General features: G+C 40.0%; 1 protein-coding gene across 1 annotated transcript; it reads right to left on the reverse strand.

The window, feature by feature from the left end:
• Positions 1 to 13,455: 13,455 nt before the first annotated feature.
• Positions 13,456 to 16,908, reverse strand: LOC142170479 (uncharacterized). The gene is made up of 4 exons (XM_075232396.1): positions 16,202 to 16,908; positions 16,027 to 16,116; positions 14,446 to 14,802; positions 13,456 to 14,140 (listed from the first exon to the last, which is right to left on the reverse strand). Exons 1-4 carry the CDS (start codon positions 16,906 to 16,908, stop codon positions 13,456 to 13,458), a joined length of 1,839 nt encoding a protein of 612 aa, XP_075088497.1.
• Positions 16,909 to 20,343: the final 3,435 nt, after the last annotated feature.

Here is a 20,343-nt window from a genome sequence, read left to right on the forward strand (position 1 = left end):
TGGTCTTTTCTACCAGTATCTAGCATTGGTTAATTGATAGCTTCCTTGATGCTAGTGGCACACCCAGATATTTGATTGGCGATGTGACCTCATTATATCCCAACTCTTGCAAGATGCCCTCCTTCAGATTTGCAGAAGTGCCAGCAAGGTAAATGGAGCTCTTGTCTGCATTTGCCTGTAATCTTGAGGCCTTTGAAATTTCATAATAGCCTATTGAAGCAACCTAACAGAAGGGAGGTCTGCCCTACAAAATATCAATAGATCATCAGCAAAACACACATGGATTACTCCCAACCTTTTGCATCTAGGGTGGAAGTGAAACTCCTTGTTCAAAGACAACTGATCAAATTCCCTCTGTAGATATTCCATAGCAAGCACAAACAAGTAAGGTGACATAGGGTCACCTTGCCTTATTCCTATCAGTGTTAAAAAATAAGTGACAGTTGTTATACATTCCATTATCCACTCAATAAACTTATGTAGGAATCCCCGTTCAATCAGAAGTCTTTTCACAAAATACCAATCTAATGTGTTATAAGCCTTCCTAAGGTCAACCTTAAGTACACACCTTGCTGAAATCTCCTTCCTGTTATAGCCTTTGAATAGTTCATGAGTGAACAATATATTACCAGTGATACCCCTACCTTCAATGAAAGCTGATTGAGATCCTCCAACCAGATGACATATCACTTTCTTAAGTCTCCCAGTGAGCACTTTAGTAATGATCTTGTACATGATTGTGTAGCATGTTATAGGCCTATAGTCCTTAATCTGGGTGGGGTTGGAGACTTTGGAATCAGAGTGATAGTAGTACAATTGATGGCCTTGTACATATTTCCCGTTTGGAAGACATCAGCAAGCACATTACTTTTTACCTCCTCCTAGTGTTGTGTGAAGAATTCAATTAGAAATCCATCAACACTCGGTGCTTTGTCAGTTGGAATGCTTTTAACAGTATCAAATATTTCCTCTGTTGTGACTTCCTTGATCATCTCCAGTTGTTGTTGTCTTGTCAGGCAGGACCCTTTCTTAATCACCTCAGAATTTGGACAGGGGAGAATGTGTGATGACTCTCCCATCAGCTTCTTGAAGAAAGAGAGAAATTGGTCTTCTACCTACTTTGGTTCTATGATCTTGATTCCCGCATCATTGTGTATAGAATTAATTGTATTAGCACTAATGCGCATCTTCCACTGAGCATGGAAGTATTTTGTATTAACATCTCTATATTGTATCCATGTGGCTCGTGATTTCTGCCTTAGAACCTGTTCCTCCACATTGCTCCACTTTTCCACTTCTATTAAAGCTTCTTTCTCCTGTTCTATATAGATCTGGCATAATGGTTGTAGGGAGATATTATATTGTGCTAATTCCAATTCCTGCTTGGCTTGATTAAGCTTTTGTTGATAAGAGGTCATGTAAGTATTTAACTCCCTTAGTGCCTCTTTTAGCCTCTTAAGTTTCTGCCATGTTCTGGACATCCCTATATCTTTATAATCCTGTGCCCACACTTTTTTCAATATCCCTGCAAAATCTGGATGGTGTAATACTGCTTGATATAGCTTGAAGGGTCTAGGATGCAAGTTCTGTTGTTGTACTATACAGTTGCATTTGAGCAAGTTTGGTGAATGGTCTGAAACTCCAGGATTCAGATACTCTGCTTCAATATGGCCATAGTTCATCAGCCAATTATAATTTCCAAATGCCAAGTCAATCTTGCTATATACTCTTGCATTATCATCTCTTTTGTTACACCATATGTAGTACCATCCTGTGCTCTTTAAGGGAGTAAATTGCAGTCGATTCAATAGTTCCAAAGTCATTACTTGCATAAATCACAGTGAGAAACAACCCTTTTTGACAATTTGGGCCCTCCACTTCGCAATGGATGAACTGAGCATTAACCTCTAATATTTGAAGCTTTATATGAGGTTTCCACAGTAGCCAAATACGACCATTATAGGCATGATCATAGTTGTATTTGACTTGCCAGTCCTTTGCTATCTTTTGTGTGATCCTCCTAGCTTTATTTACTTTTACTCTTGTCTCAGCTATTCCCGTAACTTCTACTCTGTACTTCTTCAGAAAGAGAGTCATCTCCTTCTGTTTAAAGGGCATGTTAAGCCCTCTTATGTTCCAAGTACTTCTAATCATGGAGGTTTGAGGTGGATAGTACCACCCTCCCCTATATAAGCTGATGTATATCCTTGAGTTAGTACCTCAAATCTATTGGTAATTCCCAACTGGCCAGTGGAGCAGCTAGCTGTAACTTATTGTGTCTGATCATTCATCCCACCGTCAGCAATTCTTTTACCTTGGTTTTTTGACCCTTCTTTCCTTATTGGTGCTACTAAAGCTGGGAATTCCTCCTCGTCCAAAGTAGCATTAGTCCCCTGTGTTTCAGTGACAGTTTCTTTTGTTGTAGAAGTAGTTGGATCAGTGGTAGTGCTACTCTGGTCTTTTGCCATCCATTTAGTCACCACCTTCCTCCTCTTCCTACCTATTCTATTCTTCCTTGTTTGCTCTACAAAACCATCATTTCCTCTTGGGTCTTCCTCTATCTACATTCCTCAGTAGTGTGCCCAACTTTAGCCCAATCAGTACAATACTTTGGCTTATAATCATACTCTATACTCTAGTGGATAACCCCTGCTGGAGTATGGATTACATGAGCATTTAGCAGGGGGTGAGAAATATCTGTCTCTACTAGTACTCTAGCATATGATATACGATCCATCTCTGTTGTAAACAGGTTAATGTACATAGGTCTACCCACCACACTAGCCAACTTACTCAAAGCTTCTGTAGACTAGTAGCCAACATGTAAATTAGGAAATCTCACCCATAATGGAATTACAGTTAGACATTCAGGATCAAACACAAAATCAATCGACCAATTCTTCAAGATAAAAGGCTTTTTATGGAATTTATAAGGACCAGATTGCAGGACTCGATCCCTATTACTCACAGAGTCAAACATGAATATGTAATAGGCATCGTCATAATATAGGATTTTGGGTTCGTCAATAAAATTCCACACATTTTCGATATTATTCTCCATGGATTTGAAATATGGAGTATCACCCAGAACATACCCTATAAGAGAAGTACCCCAATATTCCTGTTATTCCTTAATGTCCTCCTCAACAATCGTAACTACGAATTTATCACCATGCATATCTGGAGGAATGTAGGTAAGGGCCTTACCCACTTGTGAGCTTCGATTCCTCTGGTAGGGTTTCTCCTCCGTATGTAGGTGTTTCTGATCCTATATCACAGGGCTTTTTGTAGCATCAGAAATTTGTGTTGTGGACTTAGCTAGGTTAGAAAATTAAAGTCGGCGGGGAACCTCTAACCCCGTTCTTCTCGCAGCCCGCTTCCCAACTAGATTGAGTTGATTCTCACTCTTCTCTTCATCTTCTGTTCCTCACATATGGTTTGAAATTATAGCGGTAGGAAACTATGAAAAGTGAGTGGTCTTACTTGTGATTGTATTGCATTCGTCGGTGTTGCTATAACCAAATTCAGCGGTAATAGTAAGGTACTAGTGGCCGGCATTTTCACACTACTCGTGCACATTATCAAGACTCGCTTAACATGCAGTGAGAGGAAATCATGCCTGGAAAATCACACTACTCCTACATATATTGTTATATCCTATAGGGGTCATTTGATTCAATTGTAGGATAAACAAGAATATCTCATGGTTTGGGATATCTGAAAAGATTTGTATGGGTCAAAATCTGATCAAGGGGACCTCGCCTGAGAGAGGGCAATCAAGAGTCAATTAGGCGAGGTCATGCTTAAAAAGTAACATTGGCGAGCCGAGCAGCTAAGGTCGAGGTCGAGCAAACAACTAGTTTAGCAAAAAGATATTCTGAAGGAATATTCTACAAAATATTCTCTGCACTTGTACTTTCAGTAGGTAAGGGATATGTCACATATAAATAGGAATAAAGAGAGAAGGAAAGGGGTATGTAATATTCTATATGATAAGCTCTCTCTAGAAAAGTTGACTCTCAAAAAACTACAAACATTATCTTAACAAAAGATTCGATTTGTTGTTTGTCTAAAACGTTCTCACATCAGATTCGAGAAAGTTTTCTATGTTCTCACGTTTAATTGCCTTACATCATTGTCAGAGAGAGAATCATCTACCTCATTGAATATTTGGGTGAATCATTTTTTCTATTTATATTTAATGTCATTCATTATACTTATTGCTTGTCATTATCCCCTCATTCATTCATAACAATATCATTAAACACCCCCTTGGTATTTAATAGCCTTGAATGCAGTTTTTATATTGTTGATATCCATTAATCTTGGATCTAGAATTTATTATACTTAACTAGAATTTACCCATTATTATTTATTTATTTAATTTAACAAAAAAGTTTAATACTTTTTGGTCAAATAATTTGGTACCATCTGTGTGATTTTATAGTTAAAATTTTAGTTTCTTCTAGATCTATAAACAAAAAGGGCGCACAAAACATTGCAAAATCTCGTATTTCCTTGTTTGCACAAATCTAACATGCAAGGCAATGGAGAGGAAAAGAGAAAGGCAATAGCCGATCTCACCGCCAATCTTCTCAACACCATTAACGAAGTAAATGAAGTGGAGGGTGAAGACATAACACCAAACACCTCTCCCAGGCGAAATAGCTTGCCTCCACCTCCCGACAGTGTCACGACCTCGCATGGAAAGGGTGCCTCTACGCCCACAACAGAAGAAACACCACCGGTAGTGAAAAAACTACTTGAGGTGTGGTTGACAAGTACACTAACCGGCTTCCTCAACAAGCCCGCTCGGAGGTCGAATAAGGAAGAAACAAGAGATGGTATCACATCAACAGCTGACGAACAACACGCTCCCCCCGCATCAAGTATTACTAGAGCTGTCAAAATGGGCTTGGCTCGTGAGGCAAGCCCACTACTTGGGTAGGGTTGGGTTGGGAATTTTTAGCCCATTTAAAACTGAGGCTTATAAGCCTGACCCAAGTCAGCCCGCTGGCCCTTGAGGCTGGGCCTGGGCCGGCCCGTGTGCCAAAAATTAATTAAATTCAAATTTAAATATTTAAAAAAGTAAAAACTTAAAAGATATTAACTATAATCCCCATTTTCCAATCTTAGATTGCTCATTTACCCTTCCATATCAATTAGAATTTATACTTTTTATATGCATGTAGTATGACAAGATTAGTTTTTCTTTTGCTTAATTAAAAATGAACTAGAAAAGTTTTAAGTGGCCAATAATTCTTTTTCAAAAGAAAATATTACTTTAGCTGGCCAATGATCAGTTTGGTTACTTTAATATATTATTAGTATTAAATTGCTTTTCAGATAGAAAATATCAAGTTTTAATACTAAAGAAAATTGACAACACTAGTAAATTTCATGAATTTTAAAATTTTTATGGACTATAATGATGAAATCAACAAATAATGTTAAACCTAAATTAAAAAACCTTAACGTATAAACTTATTGAAGCAATTCCTGAACCTAAGGAAAGTGAAAGGAAAGTACTAAAAAAATATTTATGTAACGTTAAAAAAAGAAGAGATAGAGTTTTAGAGAATTTATATTTCAATTACGAGATTCTTTGTTAATTATCAAGATTCTTGTACACTCTAAATAAACAGAAGTCATTCATACGATTAAGAGATTATGTCACGAAAAAGTTTCTAAAGATTTGGAGAAATATTGAAGGGCTGGCCCGCCCTAGCCTGCGTCCCTCTTAGGTCTGGGCTGGCTATTTTAAGGCCCATATAGATGGAGGGCCGGCACGCCCTAGCCCACAAAATTTAAAAGCCCACGAGGCTTGAGATGGGTTGGGCTAGCCCATTTTGAAAGCTCTAGGTATTACTCACAATGTTAGTAATGCAGGTAATAACACCTTCACATGTATTTTGAGGAAAATGGAGGAGATGGAGAACGAGAACAAAATGCTCCGTAGCCAAATGAAAGAGCACCAATAAAGGGTAGACAAAATACCAGGTTCTCCCAAAACTATTGCCAAAAAGAGACGTCGGTTGGTTTGTTGAGCAACCATATAGCGACGAGGCTGCACTGCACGCCATACCAGAGACCTTCAAAATGCCGCCGTACTTAAAAATATACGATGCCACGACGGACCTGGAGGATCATGTGACCCACTATGTCACTGCAGTGAAAGACAACGATCTCGCAAAAGAACAAGTATCATCCATATTGCTGAAGAAGTTTGGAGAGACCCTAACCTGCGGAGCCCTGACTTGGTACTCATATTACCTGCGCGCTCTATAGAAATGTTCGAGGAAATGACTAACAAGTTCTTCACCTCCCATGCCGGGGCCAAAAAAGTAGAGGCGAGGGTGAATGACATATTCACCATTAAGCAATCGCCTAGCGAAAGGCTCAGAGACTTCCTTGCCTGGTTCAACCGCATAAGAATGACCCTTCCAAATGTATCTGAAGGAATGGCGGTAGCCGCTTTCCAGAATAGGCTAAGTAGAAGTGGGTCGCGGGCGACCAAAAAATTGCTGAGTCGACTCATGAAATACCCTCCAACCACTTGGGACGAGATACACAATGCCTACTGTGCCGAGGTAAGAGCCGACGAGGATGATCTCAACGGACCTACCCAACGTCTGACCTTGGTCCAGATGGAGTCTAGGAAAGACCAAAGAAACAACAGCAGGAGGGATCTAGCATGTCACGACCCAAACCGATGGGTCGAGACGGGCCCCCGGTACCTTACTCAACTGAGCACCAACATAACGTATCTTTGAATATCGTACTATCATAAATAACCGAGTCGAAGAGGTTGCCGTGAAATAGCTAGCATTCAATAGGTAATGCCAACTTATAAATAAGACATATGGGCCTCTAAGATCAAAATAACCACTTGAACACTGAACATAGGCCGACAAGGCCATACAATCTTTTAGGTACATGACATCTGTCTACAAGCCTCTAAGAATAAATAATTTTCATAAAGGTCGGGACAGAGTCCCGCCATACCAACAATACACATCTAACTCATACTAACCAAACAAGCAACTCTAAAGCAAATGGAGCGCACCAACATCTTCCGCTGAGTTGATAGCGTACTTGGAGGGCTCTCGACCTATCTATCGGGACCTGCGAGCATGAAACACAGTGTCCTCAGGCAAAAGAGATGTTAGTACGAATAATGTACTGAGTATGTAAGGCACATAAATAAGTACATAACAGACATAGAGGAAATATAGACTAAATGACTCCACTTGTAAGTTTGAATAACTTTGTAAATCGTGAAACAATTAAAATATCATGCATATGCGTATGAATGTCATGTCGTGCATAGGTACATATTTCATAACATTATCAGCCTCTGAGGGTATCCTATCATATCATATTGGCCACTGTGGGCAAAATCATCATCGTATACCAGCTGATCAGGTGGTGGTGCGTATATAATGCCATAACCTTTCCCATATTCCATATACATATATATACCTACATATATACGCATATATAATGTCGTTTAAATCAAATTTCAGCCGCTGTGGGCAACATCATCATCATATACCAGCTGATCAGGTGGTGGTTGCAATGCATGAAAAGTACGTTAATAAAATCTCTTGGAGTATCATAAGACCATTATGCCTTTGAATAATATAATGAAATCAATTTACGTATTTTCTAAGAACCATGAACATATGATAGAATAATATGACACATGGGGAATCAAGAACATAAGCATCTCTAGTATTTTTATGAATAGAGTCATTTATGAAAATTATATGTTTGCTCGTTTCGTTTGTATCGTCTAGATCATGCCAAAAGAAATAAGGGATAACCTTAACATACCTGAGTCGATTCTCTTGAAAATCCCACTAACACACGTTAATTGCGACAAAACACGTTGCTATTGGAAAATCATCTTTGTTCAAACTCTTTCTCAAGAGAATTAGCTTAACGTTATGTATGGAAGCTTGCTGAAACTCTTCTTAAGAGTTTAGAGTTAATGTTAAAATGGAAGGGTTTTGGCTGAAATGTATAACTGATCACGCCCAACTATGCCTTCTAAAAGACAAAGCGGTCGTTGTAAATATAATCTGATTTTAAGTCCGGAGTCGAATCCTCAGGGAACTAACCTATCTATTACAACTCTTGGCAATGCTATTATCAACTCAAACAATTTCCAGGTGCAAAATTTTTATCAATAAAGATTGGGTTTTTGTTTAACTACTTCAATTTATATTAAAATAACAATATGCTAAATCAAATATAATTCAATGGTAAAAAGGTCTAGGGCATTGATTTCCCCAATTGCTAGTTTAAGTCTTAACTCTTTTGCTATAATATCGCCATAATACTCTATGAGGATTATGAGCTATGGGTTATCGTAATTATCTCTCGATCAACTACGATAATTTACTAGAGCATTCTCTCGAACTACTCTAGCTGATAATGTGTGCAGCTCTGAATTATCCCACAAAAGTTTCGTTATCTCTAACCCCACTTTTAAGTTCAAGTAATGAATCTCTTTAATTACCCAAAAGTGAGTTGTTCAACAACAGTCTAACCTAGTATTTTTTCTCAAGCATCACAAGGCAATTAGACACAATTAATCAAGGGGCCATTCAATTAATCACCATACGAAATGTACTTGAACAATCATATAATAAATCCGGCTCGGTTATAACAAAGTTGAGTCAAAACCTCATCCAACAACTGGTTCCATCAACCCTATGTCAAATGTTTAGCTACTCATAACAAAGTAAGATAAAACTACTAACTTGTTCATAATGTGTAATTGCAATAATAAAGAGAAGATAGAAAAAACTCTAATGTTTGGTTGCTCTTCTCACATTTGTTCTTGCCTCCAAAGTAGTCTAAAAACAAGCTTGATACTTTCTTGGGCGAGCTTCTTGAGTTTATAAGGGGTCAGAATAAGTTTTCCCCGAAGTACACTTTGGTCCCAAAAGTTTTGGGAAACTACACAGTTTACCGCGGCCGCGACTGCGGTGAGAGACAAACATTCTACCTCGCGTCTTTGGCCACCGCGGTCCACCGTGTTCGCGGTGGATTCCAACCCAGTCCACTTTTTGCTTCGTTCTTCTCGGGTGCTTCTTGATTGGACGTTTTCTTCACATTATTGACTCCAAAATACTCCATAGTTCTTCCTAACTTGGATTAGTCCCTGCAAAGCAAAAGAACACCAATTAGAGCATTTTGTTATCATTTAGCATTCAAAACAACAATAAAGCATGGTACATGTAGGATGTAAATATCGTCTATATAGCCTAATATCAACACCCCACACTTAAATCATTGCTAGTCCTCAAGCAATCCACCACACTCTATCAAAGTTCCTTCCCTAAGCTTTTCCCGTAACGAATCACACCAAGAATAATTCACCAAAGTTGCACCTAGTAATGAACAATCTTTGCCTCAAAAGTTGAATCTCACGTGCCGTGCAATATTCACACTTACTCAAACCACTCTATACAGAGGTCAAGACTTACCTTTCCTTCGTGAATCACATGCCCTCACATCACACAAGAGAGTAGTTCCACAAATACTAATATTAAGAACTATTAGGAACTCAGATAGACAAAATTCGCTCACTCTCGAAAAGAACATTCACATGCCACAGAGATGCACCATAGGCTTGCTCGTAGTGTACTACTCTACTAATCAAGCCTATTCAGTCTAAGATCAATTAGTACTTCACTTGGTTGTAATGTAGCTTCAGGGACGGGTAGGATATATTTGGGTATAGTGACTAATCTCCCTAAGCACTTTTGATACAATCACATTAACTTTCAAGATCACACTTATGTCAACCAAATATTCCACCACATTTTTATTTATAACATCCCATTCCTTTAGGTGTAGTTGTATCAAGCTACCACTTTATCAACTACTACATTTATTCATTCTTTTTTTTTCTTTTATGTGGTGCTTCTTCTTTTACTTTTCCAGAAAAAAAACTGCACCTTTCCTCTATTTCATTGGTTCCACTCAAAACCAAACCACCACCCCACACTTTAACTTTTGTATAATTCAAAACCATTCAAGTGTTCATGGGAGGTACAGGGGTTCAAACAGATAGGCCATTCAAACAATTGGGTAAGGTTCGCAACGTGGTTGCCAAAGAAACAGGCTTATAGGCTCAACCGGATTGACTGCGATGTATTACAATTAGGTGGGTCTACTTTATATATCTGGCTTAACAAAGAAATGCCTATATCACTTCTAAGACTGAATGAAGCTACTATTTCACTTTACAAACACACGGGGCAAGTTCTAGTTATCAAATGTAAAGCATAGAATATAGTACAACTCACACACACATGACACATGACTCACTCCAGATTGGATTATCAAAACACTCTTGTTTGAGTATTCAAGTCAGTGACAAACATACAATTTAAGGCACTTTAGCAAGAATCAACCACTGAGACTAAGCTTTACACTCTAGTGTCGACTGTGTTCAGGTGTATTAATGCCAAGGGTTTCTCCTTCTATTTCAGCTTGTAGCCCATCAATACTAACTAAAAACTAAAAACAAAATAAACAAAAAAACTACCTACATCTGGTTCAAGCTAAACCCTTGGAAAAGAACCGTGGCCCAAAGAAAAACTAAGGGGGAGTTACTACACTACCTATAATAAAAAAATCTTTTTGGTCTTTTCTCTAGACTTACTTCCCTCAAGAAATTGTCTAAAGGATCCGTCATCAGGAAGAGTCCTTATATTCCCTTTTTTTTTCGTTCGACTACTGTCCCTCAAGAGACCTGTCAAAAGGTGTTCGTATTCGGGCCAAGTCGAAGTTAACTAATCTAACTCTATAATACCAAACATTCAAAAAGAAAGCAACAATACAAGGTTATACAATCTTTTTACAACAACAGTCATCCCCTACCCCACACTTAAAAGTTTGGCATGTCCCCATGTCAATAAACATAAAGCATAGTAAGGTAAGGGGACTTCCCTGAAGATCAATCATGATCATAGACGGTTCCAGGATCGAGGTGACATGCTCGTCCTAGCGCTCGAAATAATCTTCTTCTCCGACTTGGCCTATTGAGTGGTAAGAGTGTCAACTCTGGTGCCCAGGTCATCGACAGAAGTGTAGAGACTAGCCAGTTCTTGTTCCAGGGCTGTCATGCGGGTACTTTGGCGGGGCTGTGATGGGCCCGCCTCATCATTTCTTGGAGGTGGTGGGACTGCAGCAACCTCATCCTCCTTGTCGACTTCATCATCATCCCCAACCATCACCATCGGCTCTCTCCCAATTCCGATCTTGCTTGCCCAGAATGAGGCTTTCAATGGCAATTTCCCATCAACTCTAAGGTTTTTAGAGACTCTAGCAACACGCCTCAACTTGGTGACCAGAGAAGGGAAGTAAAAACCTTTGAGTATCTCAGGTGAGCGAATGAACATCTCATCATGGAGGAGCCGGGCGACATCAAAATCCTGGTGGGTCATAAGACTGTAGAAAGCTGCTGTCCGTGGCCCATTGACATCAGTCGTGTTGCTGGAGGGTAGCAATCGGCTATTGATAATTGTGAGCTAACACTTTGCCTCCCAATTAAGAGATTGTGAGTTCAATGTTATCAGACACTTTATCCATATAAACTCCCTATCAGGCACACATATGACATCAAGAATTTGTGCCCAATTGACCCTCGGGCGATGATATGCAATATAAGCATCCATCTCCCCTGTTAATACTGGTAGCCGGTACACCCGACGGATGGCCTCGAGGGACGCATTAACCCGGGTATTGCGGACTGTGACAACCTTATTTTTATGTTCCAGGCAGTTAGCATAAAATTCCCTCACTATCTGTACATTCGCCTCCTCCGGTTCCTCAAAGAAGATGTCCTGCTGACACCTCCTCAACTCAGCAAAGATATTCTGGCATTCCACTTGCAACCCTGCGCAGTCAATATGCACCTCTGATAACAACTTCTTTGACGCCTTGGCATTATATCTGTCCTCAGCTGATTTGGAGACAAACCTAGTGTGGTCAAACTGTTCCGCACTAGCTTGACTCCGAGCTCTCGAAGAACTACCCGGACCACTAGCGGAGGACCCTGTGTTGCATCTCTCCTTAGATGGATGCATTATACCCGTCAAACACAGAATTATCCTATTAGTGAGGGTGTGAGTTGTGTGAACCATGGGTGGTTACTCAAACTTCACCACTACCATGGTCACATTAGCCCTTAAACTCCATTGGGGCAATTCCACAAACACCTTGTGAGCAAGGCACTATCCTAACACCTTATCCCTCATGGATACATCTATGCATCCCCCAAATCAACAATTTGTACTACACCATTACATCCCACAACAATTAGTCCAACACCCACAAGCATACACATCTCCACAACATTATGCACACTCTACTCTACAACATTGTGCACATAACCCATTAACAAGCAACAACAAAAACAAAAATCAAAAGAAAAAGAACAAAAATCTACTAGAAATACTATACAATTAAAACATGGAACTAACATAAAAACTAAAACAAAAATACAAAAGAAGAGGTAGGGGGAGTGACATACCTTGATGGAAGAAAGAGTGATATAAATGGAGATGGGGGAGGTGAGATAAGTGAATAAGAAGAAGAAGAGAGGAGGGAGATGAGAGATTAAGGTTTAGAGAGAGAGAGAGGGGAGATGGGGGAAGTGAGAAAAGTGTAGAAGAAGAAGAAGAAGAAGAGAGAAGGGAGATGAGAGATTAGGGTTTAGAGAGAGAGATGAGATGGGGGAAGTGAGGGTGGGGGTGGGTGTTTTAATGAAATTAAAGGGGGAGGGGGAGGGGGGCGAATTTTGAAAAGAAAATAAAATAGAAAATTAAAAAAAAACTGAAATTAACTTATCTGGGCGACGCTATTTAGTGAACCACCGCGGTCGCGGTGGGTTAAAAGCCTCGAGGCAGAATGTTCTCGTCTCACCGCGGTCCCACCTCAGTCACGATGGGTTGCACAAATTCGAGGCAGAATACTCGTCCATCACTGTGGTCGAGCCGCGGTCGTGGTGCGAGGAATTTTTTTATAGGAAGTTACAAAAGAAAACAAAAACAACAACATTCGTGGGTTGCCTCCCGTGCAACACCTGATTTAACGTCGTGGCACAACGCAGGCTTGGATCATCACTCCTCAATCGCGTACTGGGGCTCTTCCAACGTTATTATCTCTCTATCCCCTTTCTCTTCTGCCATTCCAAGGTAATGTTTCAACCTTTGCCCATTCACTATGAACTTATTCGTCCCATCTTCTAATTCAATCTCAACAGCTTTACTTGAGAACATTTGCACCACTCTAAAGGGTCCTGACCATCGGGACTTCAACTTACCTCGAAACAATCTCAATCTTGAGTTGTATAACAATACTAGCTCTCTAGATTTGAAGTTTTGGTACACGATGTGCTTATCATGCATTAGTTTCATCCTTTCTTTGTATAATCTAGCAACTTTCGAATGCCTGGAACCTGAATTCCTCTAGCTCATGTAACCCAGTGGCTCTGTTGGTGCCTGCTGTCTCCATGTTCAAGTTCAACTGCCGCAATGCCCAAAGTGCTTTATGCTCGAGCTCTACCGGAAGGTGGCATGACTTTCCAAACACCAATTTGTACGTTAACATACCAATTAGAGTTTTGAAGGTTGTGCGGTATGCCCACAATGCATCATCCAGCTTCTTCGCCCAATCGGTCCTTGTTGTATTCACTGTTTTTGTAAGGACACTTTTAATTTCCCTGTTGGACACTGCAACTTTCCCGCTCGACTGTGGGTGGTACAATGTGGTCACTTTATGATGAACTCCATAATTTTCCAACAGCCGTGCGAATGCTCTATTGCAGCAATGGGTTCTGCCATCACTGATTATAACTCTCGGGGTGCCAAAACATGTGAAGATGTTCTTCTTTAGAAAGCCTATTACCCCTTTAGCATCATTGGTTGGGAGAGCCACTGCTTCGACCCACTTGGAGACATAGTCAACTACTACCAATATGTACTTGTTACCATACGAGCTGACAAATAGACCCATGAAGTCGATCCCCCACATGTCAAAAACCTCCACCTCTTGAATTGTGGTAATTGGCATATCATGTCGGCGAGATATGTTGCTTGTCCTTTGGCATTCATCGCAACTTTGACCCAAGCATGGGCATCTTTGAACAGAGTTGGCCAATACAAACCCGACTCCAACACCTTAGCTGCTGTCTGAATTCCTCCAAAGTGTCCACCATATGGTGAAGCATGGCAAGCCTGCAAAATAGAATGTTGATCTTTCTCGGGGATACATCTCCAGATCATTTTATCTACACATATTTTAAATAGTAGAGGTTCATCCCAATAATAAGACCGACAATCCCGAAAGAAATTTTTCTTTTGAATTGAGGAGAGTTCATAAGGTACAATACCACTTGCTAAATAATTAGCAATATCAGCATACCACAGTGCCTCCTTCATTGTCATTGCTAGTAACTGTTCATCCAGGAATGTCTCTGTTATATCCTCAACCTCTACCTTCTTTTCAACTCCTTTCAACCTTGAGAGGTGGTCAGCTACTTGATTCTCTCTCACTTTTCTATCACGGATCTCCAGATCGAATTCTTGTAGCAAAAGAACCCAGTGAATAAAGCGTGGCTTTGACTCCTTCTTTTCTATTAGGTACCTAATTGCTACATGGTCCGTGTAAACAATAACTTTTGAGCCAATCAAGTATGACCTGAATTTGTCTAATGCAAAAACGACAGCCACCATCTCCTTTTCCATCATGGTGTAATTGAGTTGTACACCGCTTAGCACTCTGCTTGCATAGTAAATCGGGTGCATCAGTTTATCCTTTTGCTGCCCCAATACTGCTCCTATAGCATAGTCACTTGTGTCGCACATGAGCTCGAACGGTTGCTCCCAGTTGGGTGAAACAATGATGGGTGCAGTTACCAATCTCTTCTTCAGCTCCTCAAATGCTAACCTGTAATCATTAGAAAACACAAAGGGCTAATCCTTTTCAAGGAGTTTGCATAAAAGGTTAGCAATCTTAGAAAAATCTTTTATGAATCGCCTGTAGAACCCGGCGTGCCTAACAAAACTTCTCACTACCTTGATTGAAGCAGGCGGTGGCAACTTCTCAATCACGTCAACCTTAGCATGGTCAACCTCAATTCCCTTACTGGACACTCAATGCCCCAAGACTATCCTTTTTTGTACCATAAAATGGCATTTTTCTCAGTTTAGCACTAAATTTATCTCCACACATCTTCTGAGCACTCTTCTTAAGTTGTGAAGACAGTCCTCAAATAAATCCCCCACCACAAAGAAATCATCCATAAATACCTCCATAATGTCCTCCACCATGTCCGTGAAGATGGCTAACATGCATCGTTGAAATGTTGCTGGTGCATTACAAAGCCCAAAAGGCATTCTCCGAAAGGCGAAGATGCCATACAGATAGGTGAATGATGTTTTCTCTCTGTCTTCGGGGGCTATTGAGATCTGATTGTACCCCGAATATCCATCCAAGAAATAGAAGTGAGATCGCCCAGCCAACCTATCCAACATTTGGTCAATGAATGGTAATGGAAGATGGTCATTCCGGGTAGCTATGTTCAATTTCCGGTAATCCATGCAAATCCGCCATCCCGTGACTGTATGAGTCGAGATCAACTCGTTATTCTCATTTTGTACGACCGTCATTCCTTCCTCTTTCGGCACACACTGAACAGGGCTGACCCAATTGCTGTCAGAGATAGGGAAGATGTACCTGCATCTAACCATTTGATCACTTCCTTCTTCACCACTTCTTTCATATTTGGGTTCAGCCTTCGTTGATGTTCTCTGGAAGGTTTGTGCCCTTCTTCCAAACTTGTGTATACAAAAAGCTAGGCTGATACCCTTTATGTCCGTCATGGTCCAACCAATGGCAGTCTTACATTTCTGTAGCACCTATAGGAGTTGCTCTACCTACACATCTAGCAAACCGGATGATATAATAACATGTAAAGTAGAATCAGGCCCTAAGAAAACATACCTGAGGTGAGCTAGGAGCGGTTTTAGCTCTAGTTTGGGTGGTTCCTCTACTGATGGTCCAACCAATGGCAGTCTTACATTTCTGTAGTACCTATAGGAGTTGCTCTACCTACACATCTAGCAAACCGGATGATATAATAACATGTAAAGTAGAATCAGGCCCTAAGAAAACATACCTGAGGTGAGCTAGGAACGGTTTTAGCTCTAGTTTGGGTGGTTCCTCTACTGATGGTTTTGCCGGTGGTGTAGCACTCTTTTCTAACTCAAGGGACTCGAACTGAGGTTCCCTCTTCCAGAATCCTTGGCCTTCGAGTGCCATGACCCACTCTGCCAACCCTTCACCATCCATCTCCTCTAAATTTGTCAGCCAAGCCCCTAATAGATCTGTAGCAGTCAGGGTCTCATCATTTTCGTGCAGGATCACATTCACTGCCTCCACTAGGGAGCAATTAGCATATTCACTGGGTCTCCTCATGGATTGTTGAACGTTGAATATAACTTTTTCATCGTTTAACCTCATTTTTAATTCCCTAGTTTCACAATCGATCAATGCTCTCCCAGTGGCTAGGAATGGCCTCCCCAGAATGATGGGTATCTCCTCATCTACCTGGCAATCCAGAATAACAAAGTCTGCAGGGAATACAAACTTCCCCACTTGTACCAACACATCATCAAGAATCCTTGTCGGCCTTTTAACCGTGCAGTCAGCCAGTTGCAAAAGCATCGAAGTCAGTCTAGCTCTACCAATGCCCAGTTTGGTATATATGGCCAGAGGCATCAAGTTTATGCTGGCTCCTAATCCACATAATGCCTTTACAAAGGCATAACTCCCAATAGTACACAGAATAGTGAAGCTACCTAGGTCAGGCATCTTTTGAGCCATGGGTCTTGTCACTACTGCACTACAGGTCTGTGTCAGAGTTACTGTGGATAGGTCCTAAAAGTCAAATTTTTGTGACATTAGGTCCTTCATAATTTTTGCATAGCCTGGCATCTCCCTCAAAGCATCCATCAGAGGAATATTCAATTGAATTTAACGAAGCATCTCCATGAATTTCCTCTTTCTTTTGTTTTACCAGTCTCTGAGGGAATGGTGCAGGTATAACCCTTTGTGCACTGCTTGCTGGCTTCTCTCTGTTGGGGTTCTGCGGCACAAGGGGTACCACCTGTTCTGCAGCTTGTTCACTCTCCTTAGCCTTACCCTTATCATCCTGAACCTGTTCAACCACCACTTCAGTAAGTTCTGCTGATTCATCTACCTCCAATGGAACTGGAGTGGCTGGCATAGTCTCTTTGCTGGATTGTGCATCTTCTTGCTCCCTGTCTAAATCTCTCCCATTCCGGAGACTTACGTCCATCAGCTAATTCGGGTTTTGCTCCTTGGGATTAATGTCCGTGTCTGCTGGCAATGTTCCTTGGGGGCAATTGTTTAAGGCCATGGACAACTACCCCAATTGAGTTTCACTATTCTTTATTGTTGAGTCATGAACTGCCAACTTTTCCTGCATCTTACCATTTGTTCCAATGAGTTATTGAAGCATACCCCTGATCTCTACCATGTTGTTATCTTGTTGCTGAGGAGGTGGCTGATATGCCAACTGCTGCTGGTTCTGCTGTGGATAGCCCTGTTGTCTCTGATATGGCACCATTTGGCCTTGGGGCTGCATACCTCCAGGTTGTGGCATGTTTGTTTGCACTGCTGATTTGGTGCTGGTCTCTACTGCTGACCTCCTTGTCTCTGACCCACAAAGTTGTTGACATAATTCATATCCTCTCTTAACCCTTGGTTGTCACCTTCTCCACTCCATGAACACACATAAGACTGATTAATGCAGGGTGTACATAGTCCTCTATTTGTTGTGTCAACAATATGCACTTGCTTTTTACCCATCTCATCAACCTTCTTTGTCAATATACTCATCTGAGTCATGAGTGTAGCTATGTTCTCTGCATGCGAATTATTTGGGTCAAGAGTAACTGAATGCACTATTGGTGCCAGTGTTGTGCCCCTCGTCATCCACCCCGAATTCTAGGACATCTTGTCAAGAAGGATTTTGCACTCGGTGAATGCCTTACTAAAAAATGCACCCCCAGCTGAAGCATCTACATTGGCCTTTAGATTGTCTGCTAACCCCATGTAGAATCTCTGGCCGAGCATCTGGTCTGGAATACCATGGTGGAGACACTTCACTAGCATCCCTTTGAATCTTTCCCAAGTTTTCTGCAAGGTCTCAGTAGGCTGCTGCTTGTAGGGGTGTCAATGGTTCGGTTCGGCCAGTTATTTTATAAAATTTATATCATACCAATTTTTCGGTTATTCTATTATGTATAACCAAAATTAGACTTTTCGAAACCGTCCCAATCATGCCGGTTTCTCTTCGGTATCGGTACGGTTCGGTTAATTTTCGAGTATTTTTTTAATATCATGTAAATTCACCAGTAGAAGTAGAAGTGCAATAGTATACGTTCTTTTATAGGACTTAGCAAAACTCTCTAGACATTTTTACTGTTTAAAGGGTGATGAATTTAAAAAAAGGCTAAAGTATAGATCCATCAACTATTCTACAACAGCGTAAAGAAATCAAACAAAGGCAAATAAAATATTAATCATACGAGTTGAAAGATATACCAAGCTGGGACGACTCAAGAATAAATTCTATAGAAGATTAAATATTCAAAAAGATAAATCTAAATTATATGAAAGGAAATATATTCAATACATTGTAGTTTGCTACTCATAATCGCTAGAATACTTTGTGTCTTGCTAATAAAGATACTTGAAATAACTTAGTTTAAGTAGAAGTAGCATAATATGTTTTAGGAATTAGTATTTTGAGTTTAATTACTTTTTGGCTTGTAATAGTTTTCATAATTCCAAGGCTCAAAGAAAATTTAATGCATTCTTATTTTTAAACTTACTAAATAAATATATTTTCTACATGTAAAATTTATTCGGTACGGTTCGGTATTTTTTCGGTTTATTTTTATAAAATAAAAAACCTGCCCTAATTATCGGTGTGGTTATAGATTTATATAAAAATCTACGGTTTCTTAAAAAGAAACCTAAACATCGGTTCGGTGCGGTACGGTTCGGTCGATTTAGTCGGTTTTCGAATATCCATTGACACCCCTAGCTGCTTGTACTGCAATATCTCATCAATCTGTCTTGCAGTCTTGTTGGGCGGGTAAAATTTGTTCAGGAACTGCTTGACTAATTCTTCCCAGGTGACAATGGAATTTATTGGGAGCGAATTCAGCCAAGTTTGAGCTTCCCCAGTTGTTGATATCCAATTTTTCCCTGTATATTTTTTATATGTAAAATACTTTCAAAATAGCATATATATGCATATATAAGTATGTCCCAATGTTTTATTAATTTTCTTAATTTTAAAGATTTTTTAACCAATTTATTCCTCTATTTTATTCATAAATAACCCAATAATAATTCCCAAATTTATCAATCTTAGTGATTCATTTATTGGATTCTCATATTTATAATAAAATATAGTCAAGATAATTTTTGCATATTTTTAGAAATTTATTTAGCATTTTAAAGCTAAATTGCATATAATTGCAATATTAGCCTCTTTTAGATTTAATTGCGTTTATATTTATAAAAAAATTAATTCTAGTATTTTTAAATTGATAATTTTTTATTACAAATCATTTTAGTACCTTCAATTTATTTCCAGGAAATAATTTACTATTTTTTATAAAATTAAAAGCGAAAAGTGGCTATTGCAATTATAGCCCAAATTGAGTTTCAATTATAACCCAAAACAGGCCCCCAATTTCGCAACCCAATTTCAATTTCAGCCCAACCCCGACCCAATCTAAATAACCCAACCCGGCTCCCCTACCTAACCCTTTCAATCCTGGTCGTTGATCAATTAGATCAACGGCCAATATTGGTCATTTCCATTTTTAACCTCAAACGACCCCTTACCCCACCTTATTTCACACCAAACGCCGCCCTTGAATTCCTTTCCCTCTCAACTCTCTTTGTAATCCCTCATGAACCCTAGCCACCGCCACCTAAGCCAACCCTAATACCTCCCAAATCTATGGCTTCCAAGGTCATCGGAGACCTGTATCAACCCCACATGGCTTCTACATGTTTGATTCTTATGGTCTCAAGGATAGACCTTGAAAGAGCTTGGTCCAGACCTTGTTCGATTTCAGTTCATGACTGTTCTCCGGTCATCCATGGCTATTCGAGTCAGACTCTTGACTCTCATGCTTAGATCGATGGTTTTCAAAACCTTTCTCATAACTTGGGGTTCTTCTGAAACCCTAACCTAAAGGTTCTTTCAATTTC

Source organism: Nicotiana tabacum, chromosome 16, assembly GCF_000715075.1.
Source record: "Nicotiana tabacum cultivar K326 chromosome 16, ASM71507v2, whole genome shotgun sequence".
In the NCBI taxonomy this organism is placed as follows: Eukaryota; Viridiplantae; Streptophyta; class Magnoliopsida; order Solanales; family Solanaceae; genus Nicotiana; species Nicotiana tabacum.